This window comes from Sorex fumeus, unplaced genomic scaffold (assembly GCF_029834395.1).
Source record: "Sorex fumeus unplaced genomic scaffold, SorFum_2.1 ptg000028l, whole genome shotgun sequence".
Lineage (NCBI taxonomy): Eukaryota > Metazoa > Chordata > Mammalia > Eulipotyphla > Soricidae > Sorex > Sorex fumeus.
This window is the reverse complement of record NW_026606085.1, coordinates 4,449,274-4,463,977: the sequence shown is the minus strand read 5'-3', so window position 1 is coordinate 4,463,977 and position 14,704 is coordinate 4,449,274. Positions and strand designations below refer to the sequence as shown.

The 14,704-nt window shown below is 48.5% G+C and overlaps 1 protein-coding gene across 1 annotated transcript in view; it reads right to left on the bottom strand.

The window, feature by feature from the left end:
• The window catches only part of POLR2A (RNA polymerase II subunit A), a 28,025-nt gene extending 14,139 nt beyond the window's left edge, over positions 1-13,886 (bottom strand). Inside the window, exons 1-8 of the mRNA XM_056114854.1 lie at positions 13,400-13,886; positions 2,438-2,570; positions 2,024-2,160; positions 1,766-1,939; positions 1,321-1,602; positions 911-1,072; positions 579-799; positions 286-418 (exon numbers count right to left, since the gene is read on the bottom strand). Of these exons, the coding sequence (XP_055970829.1) occupies positions 286-418; positions 579-799; positions 911-1,072; positions 1,321-1,602; positions 1,766-1,939; positions 2,024-2,160; positions 2,438-2,570; positions 13,400-13,492 (1,335 nt within the window). The 5' untranslated portion in view covers positions 13,493-13,886. The remainder of the gene's footprint in view (positions 1-285; positions 419-578; positions 800-910; positions 1,073-1,320; positions 1,603-1,765; positions 1,940-2,023; positions 2,161-2,437; positions 2,571-13,399) is intronic.
• Between the last annotated feature and the right edge of the window lie 818 nt (positions 13,887-14,704).

Below are 14,704 nucleotides of genomic sequence, written 5' to 3'. Positions count from 1 at the left end.
AAGTACCAATAAGCATGGCAAGAGATAGCATACGAGCTACTTGAAAGAGATCTGGCTTTGATATCCAGCACCACACGGTTTCCTAACATTGGACCATGGGCAGCTCTGAGCTCCACCAGGCATCGCCCAGAACTTCCCTGCCCCTCCAAGAAGAGTCAACAAATCTGAATCCCAACCACAGGGCAGCCTCGATGACTCATTCCAGAGGGCCATAACCCTCCACCTGTTCCAATTCCACAGAGTGCTGCGCCGGTGAGTCAGAGAGGCCCTGGCTTTGTTACGTGCCTTGTAGCCAGTCTGCAGGTGAAGGTCACTGGGCTTGGGGTGGAAACGCAGGTCAATGCGATCACCATTGTCTCGAATGATGTACTTGGCCCCTGGGTACTGGCTGTTACCCCTGCGCACGAGTTCCTGAAGTCTAAGAATGAGAGAGATACAATGAATAAAAGCGCCTCCGTCACCAACACCCCAAAGTCCCAAGTGGAAGCCCAAACTTCTAAGATTCAACGTTCTTTCCTCACTAATTCCCCTCAAGTTTTTCTTGCCACTCCAGGCAGGACTTCTGAACCAAAGCACACCTGTCAATGTTGAAGGGGGTGACAATCTCCGCAAAGGTCATGTTGGCGGCAATGGAGCGAGGTACGCCAACCTGGTCAATGGAGAGGTTGGGGTCGGGGGTGATGACGGTACGGGCAGAAAAGTCCACTCGCTTGCCCATCAGGTTCCCGCGCACTCGGCCCTCTTTGCCTTTTAATCGCTGCTTCAGGGACTTGAGGGGACGACCAGACTTCTGCATGGCCTGTGAGGAAACAGGGAGGTAAACACCCCAGTAGTCAGCACTGGCTTCTCCTCCAGAGACTAAAAGGCACATGCTGCCCTCTCCCAGGGCCTAGGCAGTGTGCTAACTCACACGGGGGAGGCCAGGCAGTTCATTGTCCACCATGGTGGCCACATGGAACTGGAGGAGTTTCACATCCTCAGCAATGACATGGGCCGCTGCACCATTCTGCTCATTGCGCCGAAGCTGATTGTTGATCTTCACGATGTCAGCCAGTTTGTGAGTCAAGTCATCCTGAGGCACAAAATGGGCAGTCAGTACCCAGCCACACTGAATGTGCATATGCCAACACGGCAATCTCTCACCTTCACACTACCCACGCACACTGCAAGTTATCCCCCCACCTAAAGAGTTCCTTCCCTACAGACACACTGCCACCTAGCTGATAAGCAAGGTACTGCAGAGGGATGTAGCGCAACACGCCCTGCCAACGCCCGCCCCACCCCCCCAGCCCCGCGCCCCCAGGTAATGAAGACACTGACCTGGTTGCGAGCAGAGCCCTGCATCACCACGGCAGGCCGCACAGACAGTGGGGGCACAGGTAGCACTGTGACGATCATCCACTCGGGCCGGGCAAAGCGAGGCTCCATACCCAGTACAAAACACTCCTCATCTGAGATGCGTTTGAAGATTTCATGTACTCGCTCAGGGCTCAGCAAGATCTTCTTCTCTTGAGAGTCCTCGTTGACATGCTTCCACTCTGCATACAGTTCCAGACCAGAGCGCCGGATCCGGGGCTGATAGCGCCCACAGCCACCATGGCCCTTCCAAGGAGAGAGGGGTTCTCAGAGCACAGAGACATGGTTATCTCTCCCCCACACAGGGTTAGCTACTATGGTGTCCTTCAGTTCTGGTTCTTCCTCTTATTCTTCCCTCCCAGTACTCCCTCCCTTCCAACCTCCCTCCCCGTCCGACAGCACCAGCTACCTTTTCTTTGGTTAAATCCTCATCGCCTTCAGGCTGCTCCACGCCAAACTTGTTATCCATTTCCTCCCCACCCTCACAGATGTTTTTGCCCTTGCAAAGGTCATAGACATGGGTAAGTCGCTTCTTCGGCTGTCCCTTAGACTTGGCCAAAATGTCTTTGATCTTCGGATTATTCTGAGGACAAGAGCAGAGCAGAATCAGGCTTTTCTGTTCCTTAATAGCAGCCCTTCCCACGTGGCCATTCCTATCCCCACTTACAGAGTCCACGAGCAATTTAGAGCAGAAGAAACAGACACAGCGTAAAACTTTCATTGTCTTCACCAAGAAGCCCACATGGAATACAGGTTTGGCCAGCTCAATGTGGCCGAAGTGCCCAGGACACTCTGTCATATTTCCTGTGGGAACACACACATACTCTTCACTCAGCTCTCTGAAGTCTACTTCTCCAAGTGTCGACCCTTGGGCCTAGTTTTCTTACCTGGGGGGCTTAGGGGGTGCCATACCCAGTGGTAGCTAGGAACTCTACTACTGCTTTGTGCCCAGGGATCACTCCCAGCACCCCTCAGGTAGGCAGGGTTGTCAAACCGGGTTCAGTCGCATGCATGGTAAATGGTTTAACCCAGTCCTCCCTCTGTCTTTTCAGGATTCCATACCAGTACCCACAGCACTCACCTGCACACGTCTGGCAGCGACCAGTTCGCTCAATCACCCCTTGCCTTGGATCCATCAGGCCCCCAAGCTTGGGGCGGCCTCCCTCTGTAGTTTCTGGGTATTTGATACCACCCTCTGTCACTGACATTCGCTTCTGCACAAAAGAAAAGATAATACAATTAAACAGGATTTCTCTGTACTAAGGCCTTGAAGAATCCCAAATTACTAAACTAACTAGGATAATTTAGGATAACAAGGATAAATGTCAGTATTGCATACATGCTTCTGGAGATGCCAATGATGGGGATCATGTGTCAGAAGCTTGTTCCAGCCCATAAACAGTCTAGAGGAATACTCTAGAAGGAATACTCTAGAAGAGAGTACAGTAGACGCCAAGCTCCATAAAAACCACCTACTAGTATTAACGCTCAAGCTCCAGGCATCCTTTTAGGTTGAATTCTAAGTTACTAACCTAGATCTAGGTCACTAAAATTTAAGCAGAAAAAGAAGTTTCTCAAGGATTACAGTCTCAGTCCCCAACAGGAATCTCTCTGTCATATCATGACAGCTGGAAGTCCTGTCCTAAGACTGCCCTGCCAATTCTAACTTCAGCTACTAACTAGAGTCAGGTATTCCCTGCCCCCATCCTTGTCATCTACCTCCTCCTCTCCAAATGTTTGGTTAGCTGAACCCTATCATGTTCAGATGGAGAGTTTATGAAAGAGCAGCCATGGTCTACAGAGAGAGCTCAAAGGAACGTATATGTGGGGGTCCAGGAGTAGCTCCCCAGCACTGCATGGACCCCTCACTCCAGCACCAAGCTGGAATAGCTACTCATCATTTCTCTATGTAGTCCAAAAATTAGAAAACAGGGGAGTAATCGGGGAGTGAAGGGAAACACAGTGGAGAGAAGGGGAATGGGGCAAGATTAGAGAAATAACCAGATGCTAGAGTGGCCTAGAGTACATTATTTGGGAAAGTAGTGAGTCCTAATAACTCCTAAGGTAAAAACAGAACCAACAGTCAGATTTCTGAGAAAGGTAGAATCTGAACTCAACAGGAACAATTCAGTGAAGGCAAGGAGGAAAGAGCTCAGAAGCAGGTTTGAGTCAGGAAAGAGATTTCTGCCTAGAGGTTGCCAAAGACAATCTTTATTACTTTTTAATGAACTAAAAATCAAGAACTTTCAGGGGCTGGAGAGATAGCACAGCGGGTAGGGCGTGTGCCTTGCACGCGGCCAACCCGGGTTCGATTCCCAGCATCCCATATGGTCCCCTGAGCACCGCCAGGAGTAACTCCTGAGTGCAGAGCCAGGAGTAACACCTGTGTATCGCCAGGTGTGACCCAAAAAGAGAAAAAAAAAAATCAAGAACTTTTAGACTGGACTGGAGAAATAGTACAGTGAATAGGCGCTTGCCTTGTGGCTGACCCAGATTCAATCCCTGACATACGGTTCCCAAACACTGCCCCTGAGCAGAGCCAGGAACAGCCTCTGAGCAGCACAAGGTGTGACCTCCCCAGGTTACAAATGGAGAGGCCCAGGACTAAACAACTAGAAAATTACAAAATGGAGAGGCCCAAGACCATATAACTGGAAAGAGAAAGACAGGCCTTGGACCTGCCAGGTATGGTTCCAAAATAAAAACAAAAAATGGGAAGCAGAGATAATACACGAGTTTGCCTTTGCATGTAGTCAACCTGGATGCAATCCCCAATCATCTCACAAGGTTCCCTGAGCACCAACCGAGGAGTATACCCTGAGCACTGCCAGATATGGTCCAGAAACAATTAACAACCCAAAACAATCACAGTCATAAGGCTGAAGAGGTTCTGAATATTCATAATGCTCATCAAGAAGATCTGAAGAGCAGCCAGAGGGATAGTACAAGGGTTAAGTACCACCTGGTCCCACTGGAGAAGAGTGGGGAACAATCACTTTCCTCCAGCAAAGGGCTCATAGTTCTCCCTGAGCACCACCAGTATGACTTACCCCCTTACCTACCCAAATAAGAGGATCTGAAACAACTGCAGACAAGCCTTTATGTACTCTCAGGCCCTGGTAATCTGAATTTATTTTGGGGAGGTTGTTCTGGGTTCATGCCTAGCAGTGCTCCGGACTGAACTTGAGACTCTACACTCAGGCATCACTCTTGGTGAGGTTTGGGGGACTATATGAGGTGCCAGGGATCTAACCCAGGTCCACCACTTGCAAACAAACACCTTACCCTACTCTAATTCCAGCCCTGAAAATCTGAATTCCAATAAATCCCCCTAGTGTCCCTGGGATGAGGTTGTAGTGGTGTGTCCTGCACGGAAATAAAAGTTTGGCAGACTGCAATAAAGTGAGTGACTTTATTTACGATGCTGAAACCCCATTAGATATACAGTCTTGTGAGAAACGAAGAGATCTGCTCATCTTAAAATGAAAGCAGAAGCATAAATCTGGACGAAAGATAAGTCACGATAAACCTAAGGAAAATAACTCAGAATTTTTCAATTCCATCTTCTCAAAAAGTTCATCCCAAAGAGCAGATAAAGCTCACCCAACCATCCTCAGGTAACTCTACTGTCAGGCACTGAGACAGGGCCAGGGGTGACCCTGAAATATGCCATATGTGAACCAAAAATAACCTGCCCTCAACCCCCCAAAAGAATTTTCAATTACCAGGGGTCTGAGATATCATACTGTGGGTAAGATGCTTGCCATGTATGTGACTGACCTGTGGTCATCCCCAGTACTGCTAGGGGGAAATCCCAGAGCAGAGCCAGGAGGAAGCCCTGAGCATTGCCACGTGTGGTCCCAGCACAAAAAAAACAATTTAGATTTCCAGTGGGAGAATGAGTGATTCCCGCCTCCTCCCTTTGTACCTTTCAGATTTCTACCTTTCTCATAAATCTGACCGTTAGTTCTGTTTTTACCTTAAAAGTTATTAGGACTCACTACTTTCCCAAATAATGTACTCTAGGCCACTCTAGCATCTGGTTATTTCTCTAATCTTGCCCCATTCCCCTTCTCTCCACTGTGTTTCCCTTCACTCCCCGATTACTCCCCTGTTTTCTAATTTTTGGACCACATTAAAGGAGGCAGGAGGGCAAAACAGCTTGGAAACCTCTGTGGCTAAATGATCTCTAGTCATTAAGTTAATAAATTGTCATTTTCACCCCCAACTCCTCCAATTCAAACACTGGTTCTTTTTTTTGGGGGGGGGCGGTGGCGGGAAGGTGTTTTTAGAATCATCTCAGCCATGCTCAGGAGTTACTCTAGACTCTGCACTCAGGAATTACTCCTGGTAGTGCTCGGGGGGCCGTATGGGATGCTGGGGATTGAACCCGGGGGTCTGTGTGCAAGGCAAATGCCCTACCCATTGTACTATCACTCCAATTCCCGAACAGTGGTTCTGTGCTATATGACAAAGGTTCAATTCCTGAGGGGCAGCTAATCCCAGGGGGCACCCCAAAACAAAAACAAAACAGAAGCTGAGAACTACTGAGGGGTGAGGGGGCAGAGTGACCTTCAGAAGGATGCTTATCATGGGGTGGGGGGGTGTGGCAAGGGGAAGACAGGATTTGGGGAGGACACTGGGAAACGACGGAAGGAAGTGGGCATTCTGATGGAGCGTGGTGATGGAACATCTTACACATGAAATTCTACCATTAACAGTACTGTAATCACAGTACCTTAAATTGTGCAATAGCAGATAGGGCATTTGCCTTGCATGTAGTTGACCCAGGTTCAATCTCAAGCACCCACTATAGTTCCTGAGCACCACCAGAATTAATTCCTGAGCCCAGAGCCAAGAGTAACCCCTGAGTATCACTGGGTGTGGTTTATTTTAAATGAAACTGCACAAAGGTAGAGCGATAGCACAGCAGTAGGGCGTTTGCCTTGCATGCAGCCAGCCCAACAGAGCTGGGTTCGATTTCTTTACCCCTCTCGGGAGAGCCCAACAAGCTACCGAGAGTATATTCAATATGCCAAACACAGTAACAAGAAGTCTCACAATGGAGACGTTACTGGGCCCGCTCGAGCAAATCGATGAACAACGGGAGGACAGTGTGATGGTGGACAGTGTTACAAAGCATATAACTGCTCTAAATCTTTCTCGAATAAGTTGAGATATAAGTAAATTAATACTTTCCATAGTAGATAGCTGCTTTTAATGAATGGGGTCAACTCTTTCAAAGGTAATCAAATTGGAAGCTGAAGAAATAATACAGTGGGTAGGGTCCTTGCCTTGAATGTGGCCTACCTGGGTTCGTTTCCTGGCACCCCATGTTCCCCCCAAATCCCACAAGGAGTAAACCTTGACCACCACTGGGTATGGCCCAAAAACAGAACAAAACAAAACAAAACCAGATAATCGGACTAGAAGAATAGCACAGTGGGTAGACTGTTTGCCTTGCACTCAAACCAGGGTTTGATCCCTGGCAGCCATATGGTCCTCTAAGCCTACCAGTAGTGTTCCCTGAGCAGAGCCAGGAGTAACTCCTGAATTGAGCTGGGTGTGGCCCCCAAAACCAACCAACCAACAAAAAAACAAGTATCAAGTACCCACCTTCCCCAAGCATTGCATAAAGCTCTAACACCACTCTCCTTTCTTCTTTCCCCCAGATTGGTTTCGCCTATTTCAAATCTATTATTTTGGGGGTAGGGACCATGCCCAGCAGTGTTCAGGGTTTACTATGGCTCTTTGGTCAGGGATCACTCCTGGCAAGGTTCAGGAAACGACATGGAGGTTAGCGACTGAACCCAGGTCAGCCACATCAAGGCAAGTACTAAGTGCCACACCCACTGTACTATGGCTCTAACCCCTACAGCTCTATCTTGTCACTGTCACTGTCCTCCCATTGTTCATCGATTTGCTCGAGCAGGCCCAGTAACGTCTCCATTGTGACAATTGTTACTGTGTTTGGCATATCGAATATGTTACGGGTAGCATGCCAGGCTCTCTGAGGGGGCGGAAGAACCGAACTCGGGTTGGCTATGTTGGCTGCTTGCAAGGCAAACACCCTACCCGCTGTGCTATCACTCCAGCCCACTGGAAAATATTTTACCCTTAAATACTACCGGATCTACAAGCCCCTTTCCCACCTATCTTCTTTTTCAAATTGAACTACCTGTCATTTACTCAAAGTACAAGCACACTATGAACTTCTTTTGTAGTGAAAAAGATAAAAGTTTCTTATAACTGACTGGAGGCTGAAACGATAGCACAGCGGGTAGGGCGTTTGCCTTGTACACAGCCAACATGGCCGACCCGGGTTCGATTCCTCCGCCCCTCTCGGAGAGCCCGGCAAGCTACCGAGAGGATCTCGCCCGCACGGCAGAGCCTGGCAAGCTCCCCGTGCCGTATTTGATATGCCAAACAGTAACAACAAAGTCTCACAATGGAGACGTTACTGGGCTTGCTCGAGAAAAATCGATGAACAATGGGAGGACAGTGACAGTATAACTGACTGGAGCTGGCTTTGCATGCTAGCACAGGTCTGATCCCCAACCTCACATGATCCCCCGAGCACCACCAGGAGCGACCCTAACCAGAGAGCCAGTAGTAGTCGTCCCTGAGTATTGCCAGATGTCGTGCCCTCCCGACTAAAGATGCTTGTTTCCCACAGCCTATAATCCTTACAAAGACAACCTCTATTGTGAGGCCCAAAAGCAGGCTCCTCAGCAGCCATGACAAGCTGTAGCTAACATTAAGTCTCAACTAGACCTCACTTTCTGTTTCCCCAGAGCAGGACTTTCAGTTTCTGGTAAACTCCCAGTTGAGCAATTTGACGAGAGAAGGAATTGGGCAGTTAGGTCTGACTGGTCATGAAACGTCACTGCAGCCTCCTCAGAAACGGTTACTAGTCACTGCCTAATTGCTGACCCCCATTGTAATAGGGCCAATGCTAAAAATAGACCAGTATACAAATCGCTTCTTAGTTCTGAACCCTATATAAACTGTTTGGGATTTGGAGTTTGGGCTCCCTGTCAAGACTCCACTGTGTTGGATGAGCCTTGGACCCTAGCTCAAGCTAGCGCTGGCTTGGGCTAGTAATAAAGTTCCTTTGCTTTTGCATTATGGTGTGTGGACCTGGTCTCTCCGCAACTGGGGATCTGAAACCTGGGCACAATACTAATTAGTGTTTTTAAAGTCTTACATACTTTGCTAAAAACGCAAATATAATGGAGGATAGAGCAGGTAAGGTTCTTACCCTGCATGCAGCCAACTCAAGTTCTATCCCTGGCACACCGTATCCCATACCCCCCCCCCCCCCTGAATCCTGCCAGAAGCCTTGAGCACTGTAAGCTGTGACCCAAAAACCAAACTAAAAAGTAAATATGACACAGGGGAGATGGCTCAAAGAGCTGGTGAGCAAGCTTTGCATGCTGGAGGCCTGGGTTTAATCCTTGGCACCACACTGACATACAAGGTATGACCCAAACCACACCCACGAATGCAAGTATGTTCCCCTTTTTTTTTTTTACACAGAAAGAGCTTTGTTCTACATTACTGTTCATTAACTTAGTTATCCATATTTCTAAATTTAATCAGTTCACAGTGCCTATAGTATCTCAGTAACTTTCACAGCACTTCTTACGTCAAAAGATCATTTATTTAGCACTTAGATAAACAAGCATTTGTGTCCTGGAAATATGAGGGGGCAAAGTGATAGTACAGAGGGTAGGATGTTTGTCTACACACAACCAACCTGAGTTAGCTCCCTGGTATGGTAGCATCCTGCCAGGAGAAATCCCTGAACACCGCCAGATATGGCAGCCTTCCTCCCTCCAAAAAAGTCATATGAAGACAGAATGCATATAAACAGAGGGGAAAAGGGGGAGGTTAGGGAAGGGGCATGGTTTTGGACCATCCTGGTGGTACTCAAGAATGACCTCTGGTGATGCTCAGGGGACCGTGTGGTGCGGAAAATGAAATCAGGCTCAGCATCAAGCAAAGCAAGCACCTTAACCCTTGTGCTCACTCTCTCTGATGCTGGGGGGGGGAATTTAATACATCAAAATATCTTAAGATTTATTTCCCAAATAACTACAATAATTATGTACGACATCTGTTATGCACTATGACTTCTCAAATCTTGAAATTAGGTAATGAAGTCCCACCTTTTATTTCTTGCTGACTTTAAAAGGTTAAATTCAGGGATAAAGAAAATAACTCAAAAGGGCTGGAGTATACACATGCCTTGCATACTAGAGCATGGGTTTGACTACCACCAGGGCCTCAAAGCACTGCTAGAAATGACCTGAGGGCCAGAGTGATAGTACAGCAGGGAGGATGTCTGCCTTGCACGCAGCCAACCTGGGTTCAATCCCTGGCATCCCATATGGTCCCCCAGCACTGCCAGGAGTAATTCCTAAGTGCAGAGCCAGGAGTTGCCCCTGAGCATAGCTGGGTATGACCCAAAAACCAAAAAAAAAAAAAAAAAAAAAAAGACTCCTGAATACTGAGATGGGACTGATTCCAAGGACCACCAGGTATGGCAATAGAACAAAATACTAAGTTTGTGGTATATTGTGTAGGGTATCAAACCCTGTTCTCTTATAAGACTGCTATGTAAGTATACAAACACACACACACACACACACACACAGGAACACGCAAGGCTCAACCCATAACAACATATTAGTAATCTCTTATAGAAGGGCAAGGACCACCAGGTATGGCACCAGAACAAAATACTAAATTTGTAGTATATTGTGTAGGGTATCAAACCCTTATAAGACTACTGTGTAAGTATACACACCCACACACACATCCATCTATATGAGCACGCAAGGCTCAACCCATAACAACGTATTAGTAATCTCTTACAGAAGGGCTTAATGACTCCTGGGTAAAATACAACAATCCTCACTCTAAGGAAAGTTTTTTGGAGCATTTTCATAACAAACAACACAGAATAAATTATTTCGGTTCTGCTTTGGGGCAGGGGCAGGGGCAGGGGATGGAAACATCCAAAATATGGTGATGGGATGGTATAATGGTGGTGGGATTGGTTTTCGAATATTAAATGTGATCAAATGTTGTGAACTATTTTATAAAAATAAAATAATTTAAAAAATAAAAACTGCTATGTAAGGCATATTAGCCACACCCCTTGGTTTGCACAATGATTTTTTTGGGGGGGTGATGGTGGAGAATAGATTTATTGGAAAGCAACAGGGTAAAAGGGAACAATTTCTTTTCATTTTTGTCATATCCAGCAGTGCTGGGTATGACAAAAACCCGAGACTCCCACATGTCAGGCATGAGTTTAGCCCAAAATTTTTACCTAATTTTTAGCACAGCGGGTAGGGCGTCTGCCTTGCACGCAGCCAACATGGCCGACCCGAGTTCGATTCCTCCGCCCCTCTCAGAGAGCCTGGCAAGCTACCGAGAGTATTCGATATGCCAGACACAGTAACAACAAAGTCTCCAATGGAGACGTTACTGGGCCCGCTCGAACAAATCGATGATCAACGGGAGGGCCTTTACTATCTAGAATTTAGCAACTGCTAAAAACTCCAATTTCACAAAGACATTATGTCATTGAGTGGGATTTGGTGCCATCTACTGTTGAAAGGAAATTACCTAGAATTCATAGTTAGTGCTAGATCATCAAGCTGTGCTTCTGGTCTTTTAAGATTTTCTTTTAGATTTTTTTTTTATGTTTTGCTTTTTGGGTCACTGCTGGAAATGCTCAGGGGCTACTCCTGGCTCTACACTTAGAAATTATCCCTGGCGGTGCTTGGGGGACCATATGGGATGTCAGTGACTGAACCCGGGTCAGTCACGTGCAAGGCAAATGTCCTCTCCCCTGGACTATCACTCTGGCCCTTGAAAATGTAAAACATCTCGATGGGTCTCCTTACTGCTGTGCTTCAACACAAATGGGAACAGGACATCTGCCTTGCACATGGCCAACCCAGGTTTGGTCCCTGGCACCCCTTATGACCACAGTGATCCCTAAGTGCAGAGCTAAGAGTAACCCAGAATACTGCCAGGTATGGCCAAAAATAAAATAAATTTTATAACTTATAAAAGTAAGAGACACAGAGAAAGATCAAAGATGGGACTGGGGAGATAGTTCAACGTGCTAGAGCACAAAGCCTAGCATGCTCATAGCCCTAAATCAAATCACTTGGCACTGCAAGCCCCCACCTTGCACCACCTGGTATAGCCTGATGGCCCCCCCAGCACCATTAGTCCCAAGTAGTAAACCAGTTGACAAGAATTAAGAGGACCGACCGCTAGGTCCCATGAGCACTGCTTGGGAAGTCCAAACTCAAAAGATGGCTTTTAGAAATTGGGGGTCTGATGAGCAAAGAGCTGAATGATGGAGTCATACCCTGCTTCCTGAACTGGGCAAGACTCATCCAATTTGTTATCCAATGTTGTTAACTTTGAACTCACAGGTCATATTCATTAATTCTCCTACACAATTGTATATACATGCCTAATTTTCAATACTTTTACCAGCAAGTGAAAATCAACTGGGGGAAAACATTTTTCTGCTAATTTTTTAGTTGAAATTTGCAGGGGAATGGATTTTTAGGTCACACCTGGTGGTGCTCTGAGGAGTATGCTGATTACCTCTGTAAAATGTATCACTATGCATTTGTCTATTAGATGTGTGCTTTCCTTGTACTATTCTATGTATATTAAGAAATCTATGGGGGCTGGAACTGTAGTACAGCAGGTAGGGTGTTTGTCTTGCATGCAGCTGACTTGGGTTTGATCCCCAGCATCCCATATGGTCCCCCAAGCACCCCCAGGAGTAATTCCTGAGTGCAGTGCTTGGAGTAATCCCTGTGCATTGCCGATCGCCGGGTGTGAACCAAAAAGCAAAAAAAAAAAAAAGGAAGAAATCTATGGAGTCAGAAGGATAGTGACAGGGGTTAAGACACTTGCCTTGCAAACAACTGACAATGGTTGAAAACCTGGGGCCACATACTGTCCGCCAAGTAATCCCAGGAGTAATCTCTGAGCACCGCTGAATATGTGCCTCCCCCCCCAAAAAAAAAAACTAAAAATGATGAAATACAGCACAGGGGCACTTGATTTGAACCCTGTTGACCCCAGCACCTCATACTGTCAAGTGACCTCTGGGCACTCTTGGATGTGACACCAACCATGCAAAGGATTGAGTTTTCAGAAAATGTTACCTCAGACCGGCCTTCTCAGGTCCTACCACCACCTCATCTGAAGTAACCTGACCTCAATGATTCTGTCAAATCACCCCCAACTTGTTGGTGACACTATGTTGTTCCTTTATTTGTACCTTCACGGTGTCTCCCCTAGTCTTCCCATAGAAAGGGGTTTACAAAGCAAAATCCTGTTTTATTTTGGTTGTTTTGATAGGGCAAAACCTGGGGGAGATGCAGTGCCTGAATGGAGCTCGAGCTCCCAAACTGGCCATGTGCTCTACCGCTTGAGATTCCTGGCCAGTCCGTCTCCGTCTTCAACTCCACATCTCCGGAGTCAGTTGTTTACCCCATAGTCACATCTCCGGAGTCAGTTGTTTACCCCATAGTAGGCGCTCAGTTAATACTTGTGTAAGAGGGGGCTGGAAGAGTGCAGGAGTAGCCAAGACACAGCAGCAGGAATAGCCATGAGCACTGACCGTTGTGGTCTCGCTAACTCCCATCCCGCAAAAAAACAGGTTTTTTTAAATGAAAATTGTCTGTGAGTAAGGGGCAAACTGGAGGGCCCTGTTTCTCGTCCAAACTTAAGAGTTCCCTAGGATTCATTCGTGCGATGTCGGTTAATGCTAATTCTGTGACCTGGAACCGGCAGCCCCTTCAGTCCTGTTTCTCCCCATCCAAACACAGCACTACGCTCACTCATACCCTAGCAAAACTGAACTTGGGGCCCCTCCCCGCCCCCCCGCCCCCCCGGCCCGACACTGGGACGCGCCGAGCAGCACCGCGTTTCCGGAGACCCGGCCGAGCCCCGCCCCGGGCGGCGGGCGCAGCCGAGCGCTCGAGCGGCTTACCAGTTCGTCCGGACTGAGCACTCCAAACTGCACTCTCTTGATGGTGCGCAGCGGGCATGCGCTGTCCCCGGAGGGGGGGCCTCCTCCGTGCATCGCGGAGGCCGACGCGCTGCGCAGGCGCAAACCCCACTACAAAAAGCCTGCGCCGCCTCCACCTAGGCGCTCAGACCCCGTTGGGGCGGCCACCGGGAAAGACCTCCCAGAGAAGGGAGGAAAAAACCCGGTGGAGGGAAGGGTGGGGGAGGGAAGGAGGCGGGGAAACGAAAAAGAGCGAAAGGCGCTCTCCTCTCCGGTTCCGGAGGTATTTTTCGGCCCCCAAAAGGAAAAAAAGGGGGGGAGGGAAAGGAAAGGGTTCTGGGGGGAAGGAAGAAGAAAAGGGGTAACGAATAAATAAATAACCGGGTCCTGAACGGCAGAGGTTAGCAGTGTGTCTCTCCCCCTCCCGGGAGCAGCCTCCTTCTCCAACCGTCCCGGCCGCGCTCTCGGCGCTTCTGAGGAGCGAACCGACCGAATGACGACCTTTATAGACTCGCCCCGCTTCCCCGCCCCTTCCTTTCCCGCCCTCCCTTGCGCTACGGGGCCGACTGCACTGGCCTGCACGGGGCGCGCGCCGGAGAGCTTGGGGCCTCCCCCGCTCTCTGGTTGGGCGACCTTTGAAATGCCGGGGGGGGGAGAGCTCTTCGATATCTCGTCGCCTGCCCTCGCTGCTCCCTCCCGCACTGAAGCTCAAGGCTTGAAGATTTGAGGGCAAATACAGGCCGCTTTTATTCAGTTTGGAATGTGGTTTCATGTTCAACAAGTCTCTCAGTATTTCCGTTTCCCCCCTCTGGAAAATAGTCTGTTCTGAGAATCCGTAACGGGAGGCGGGGCCGATCGGGTCATCCCAAGTAGGTTCCGGGAGGGGGCGTGCCGGGGCCGTCCTTCATCATGAATATGCAGTAGCTCGCTGAATATGCATGAGCAGATCAAAATGGCTTGATATTTGCCGCGCGGCCTCCAGGGACAGGGAGACGTCGCCTGGCCTCGAGTGGAGCGCTGTGCGGAGCTCTGGTTCTGGATCCCCGTTCTCGGCACTCGCAGAAGCGTCAGCTCGGGACCCTGCTCCGGAAGGAGGCTGGCTACTATCCGGGAGAGATCACGGGACCGCGACAAACCGGGAAAAGGAGATCAGCCTTGGGGCGGGACATAGGTCCTGAGGGATTCACGGCCGAGGCATTTGAAGATTAAGAAACCCTCCCCCTTCTGGAATATTTAAGAAATAAGATGAGGGTGGGGACGGGGATCCCAAGGGATTCTCCAATCGGA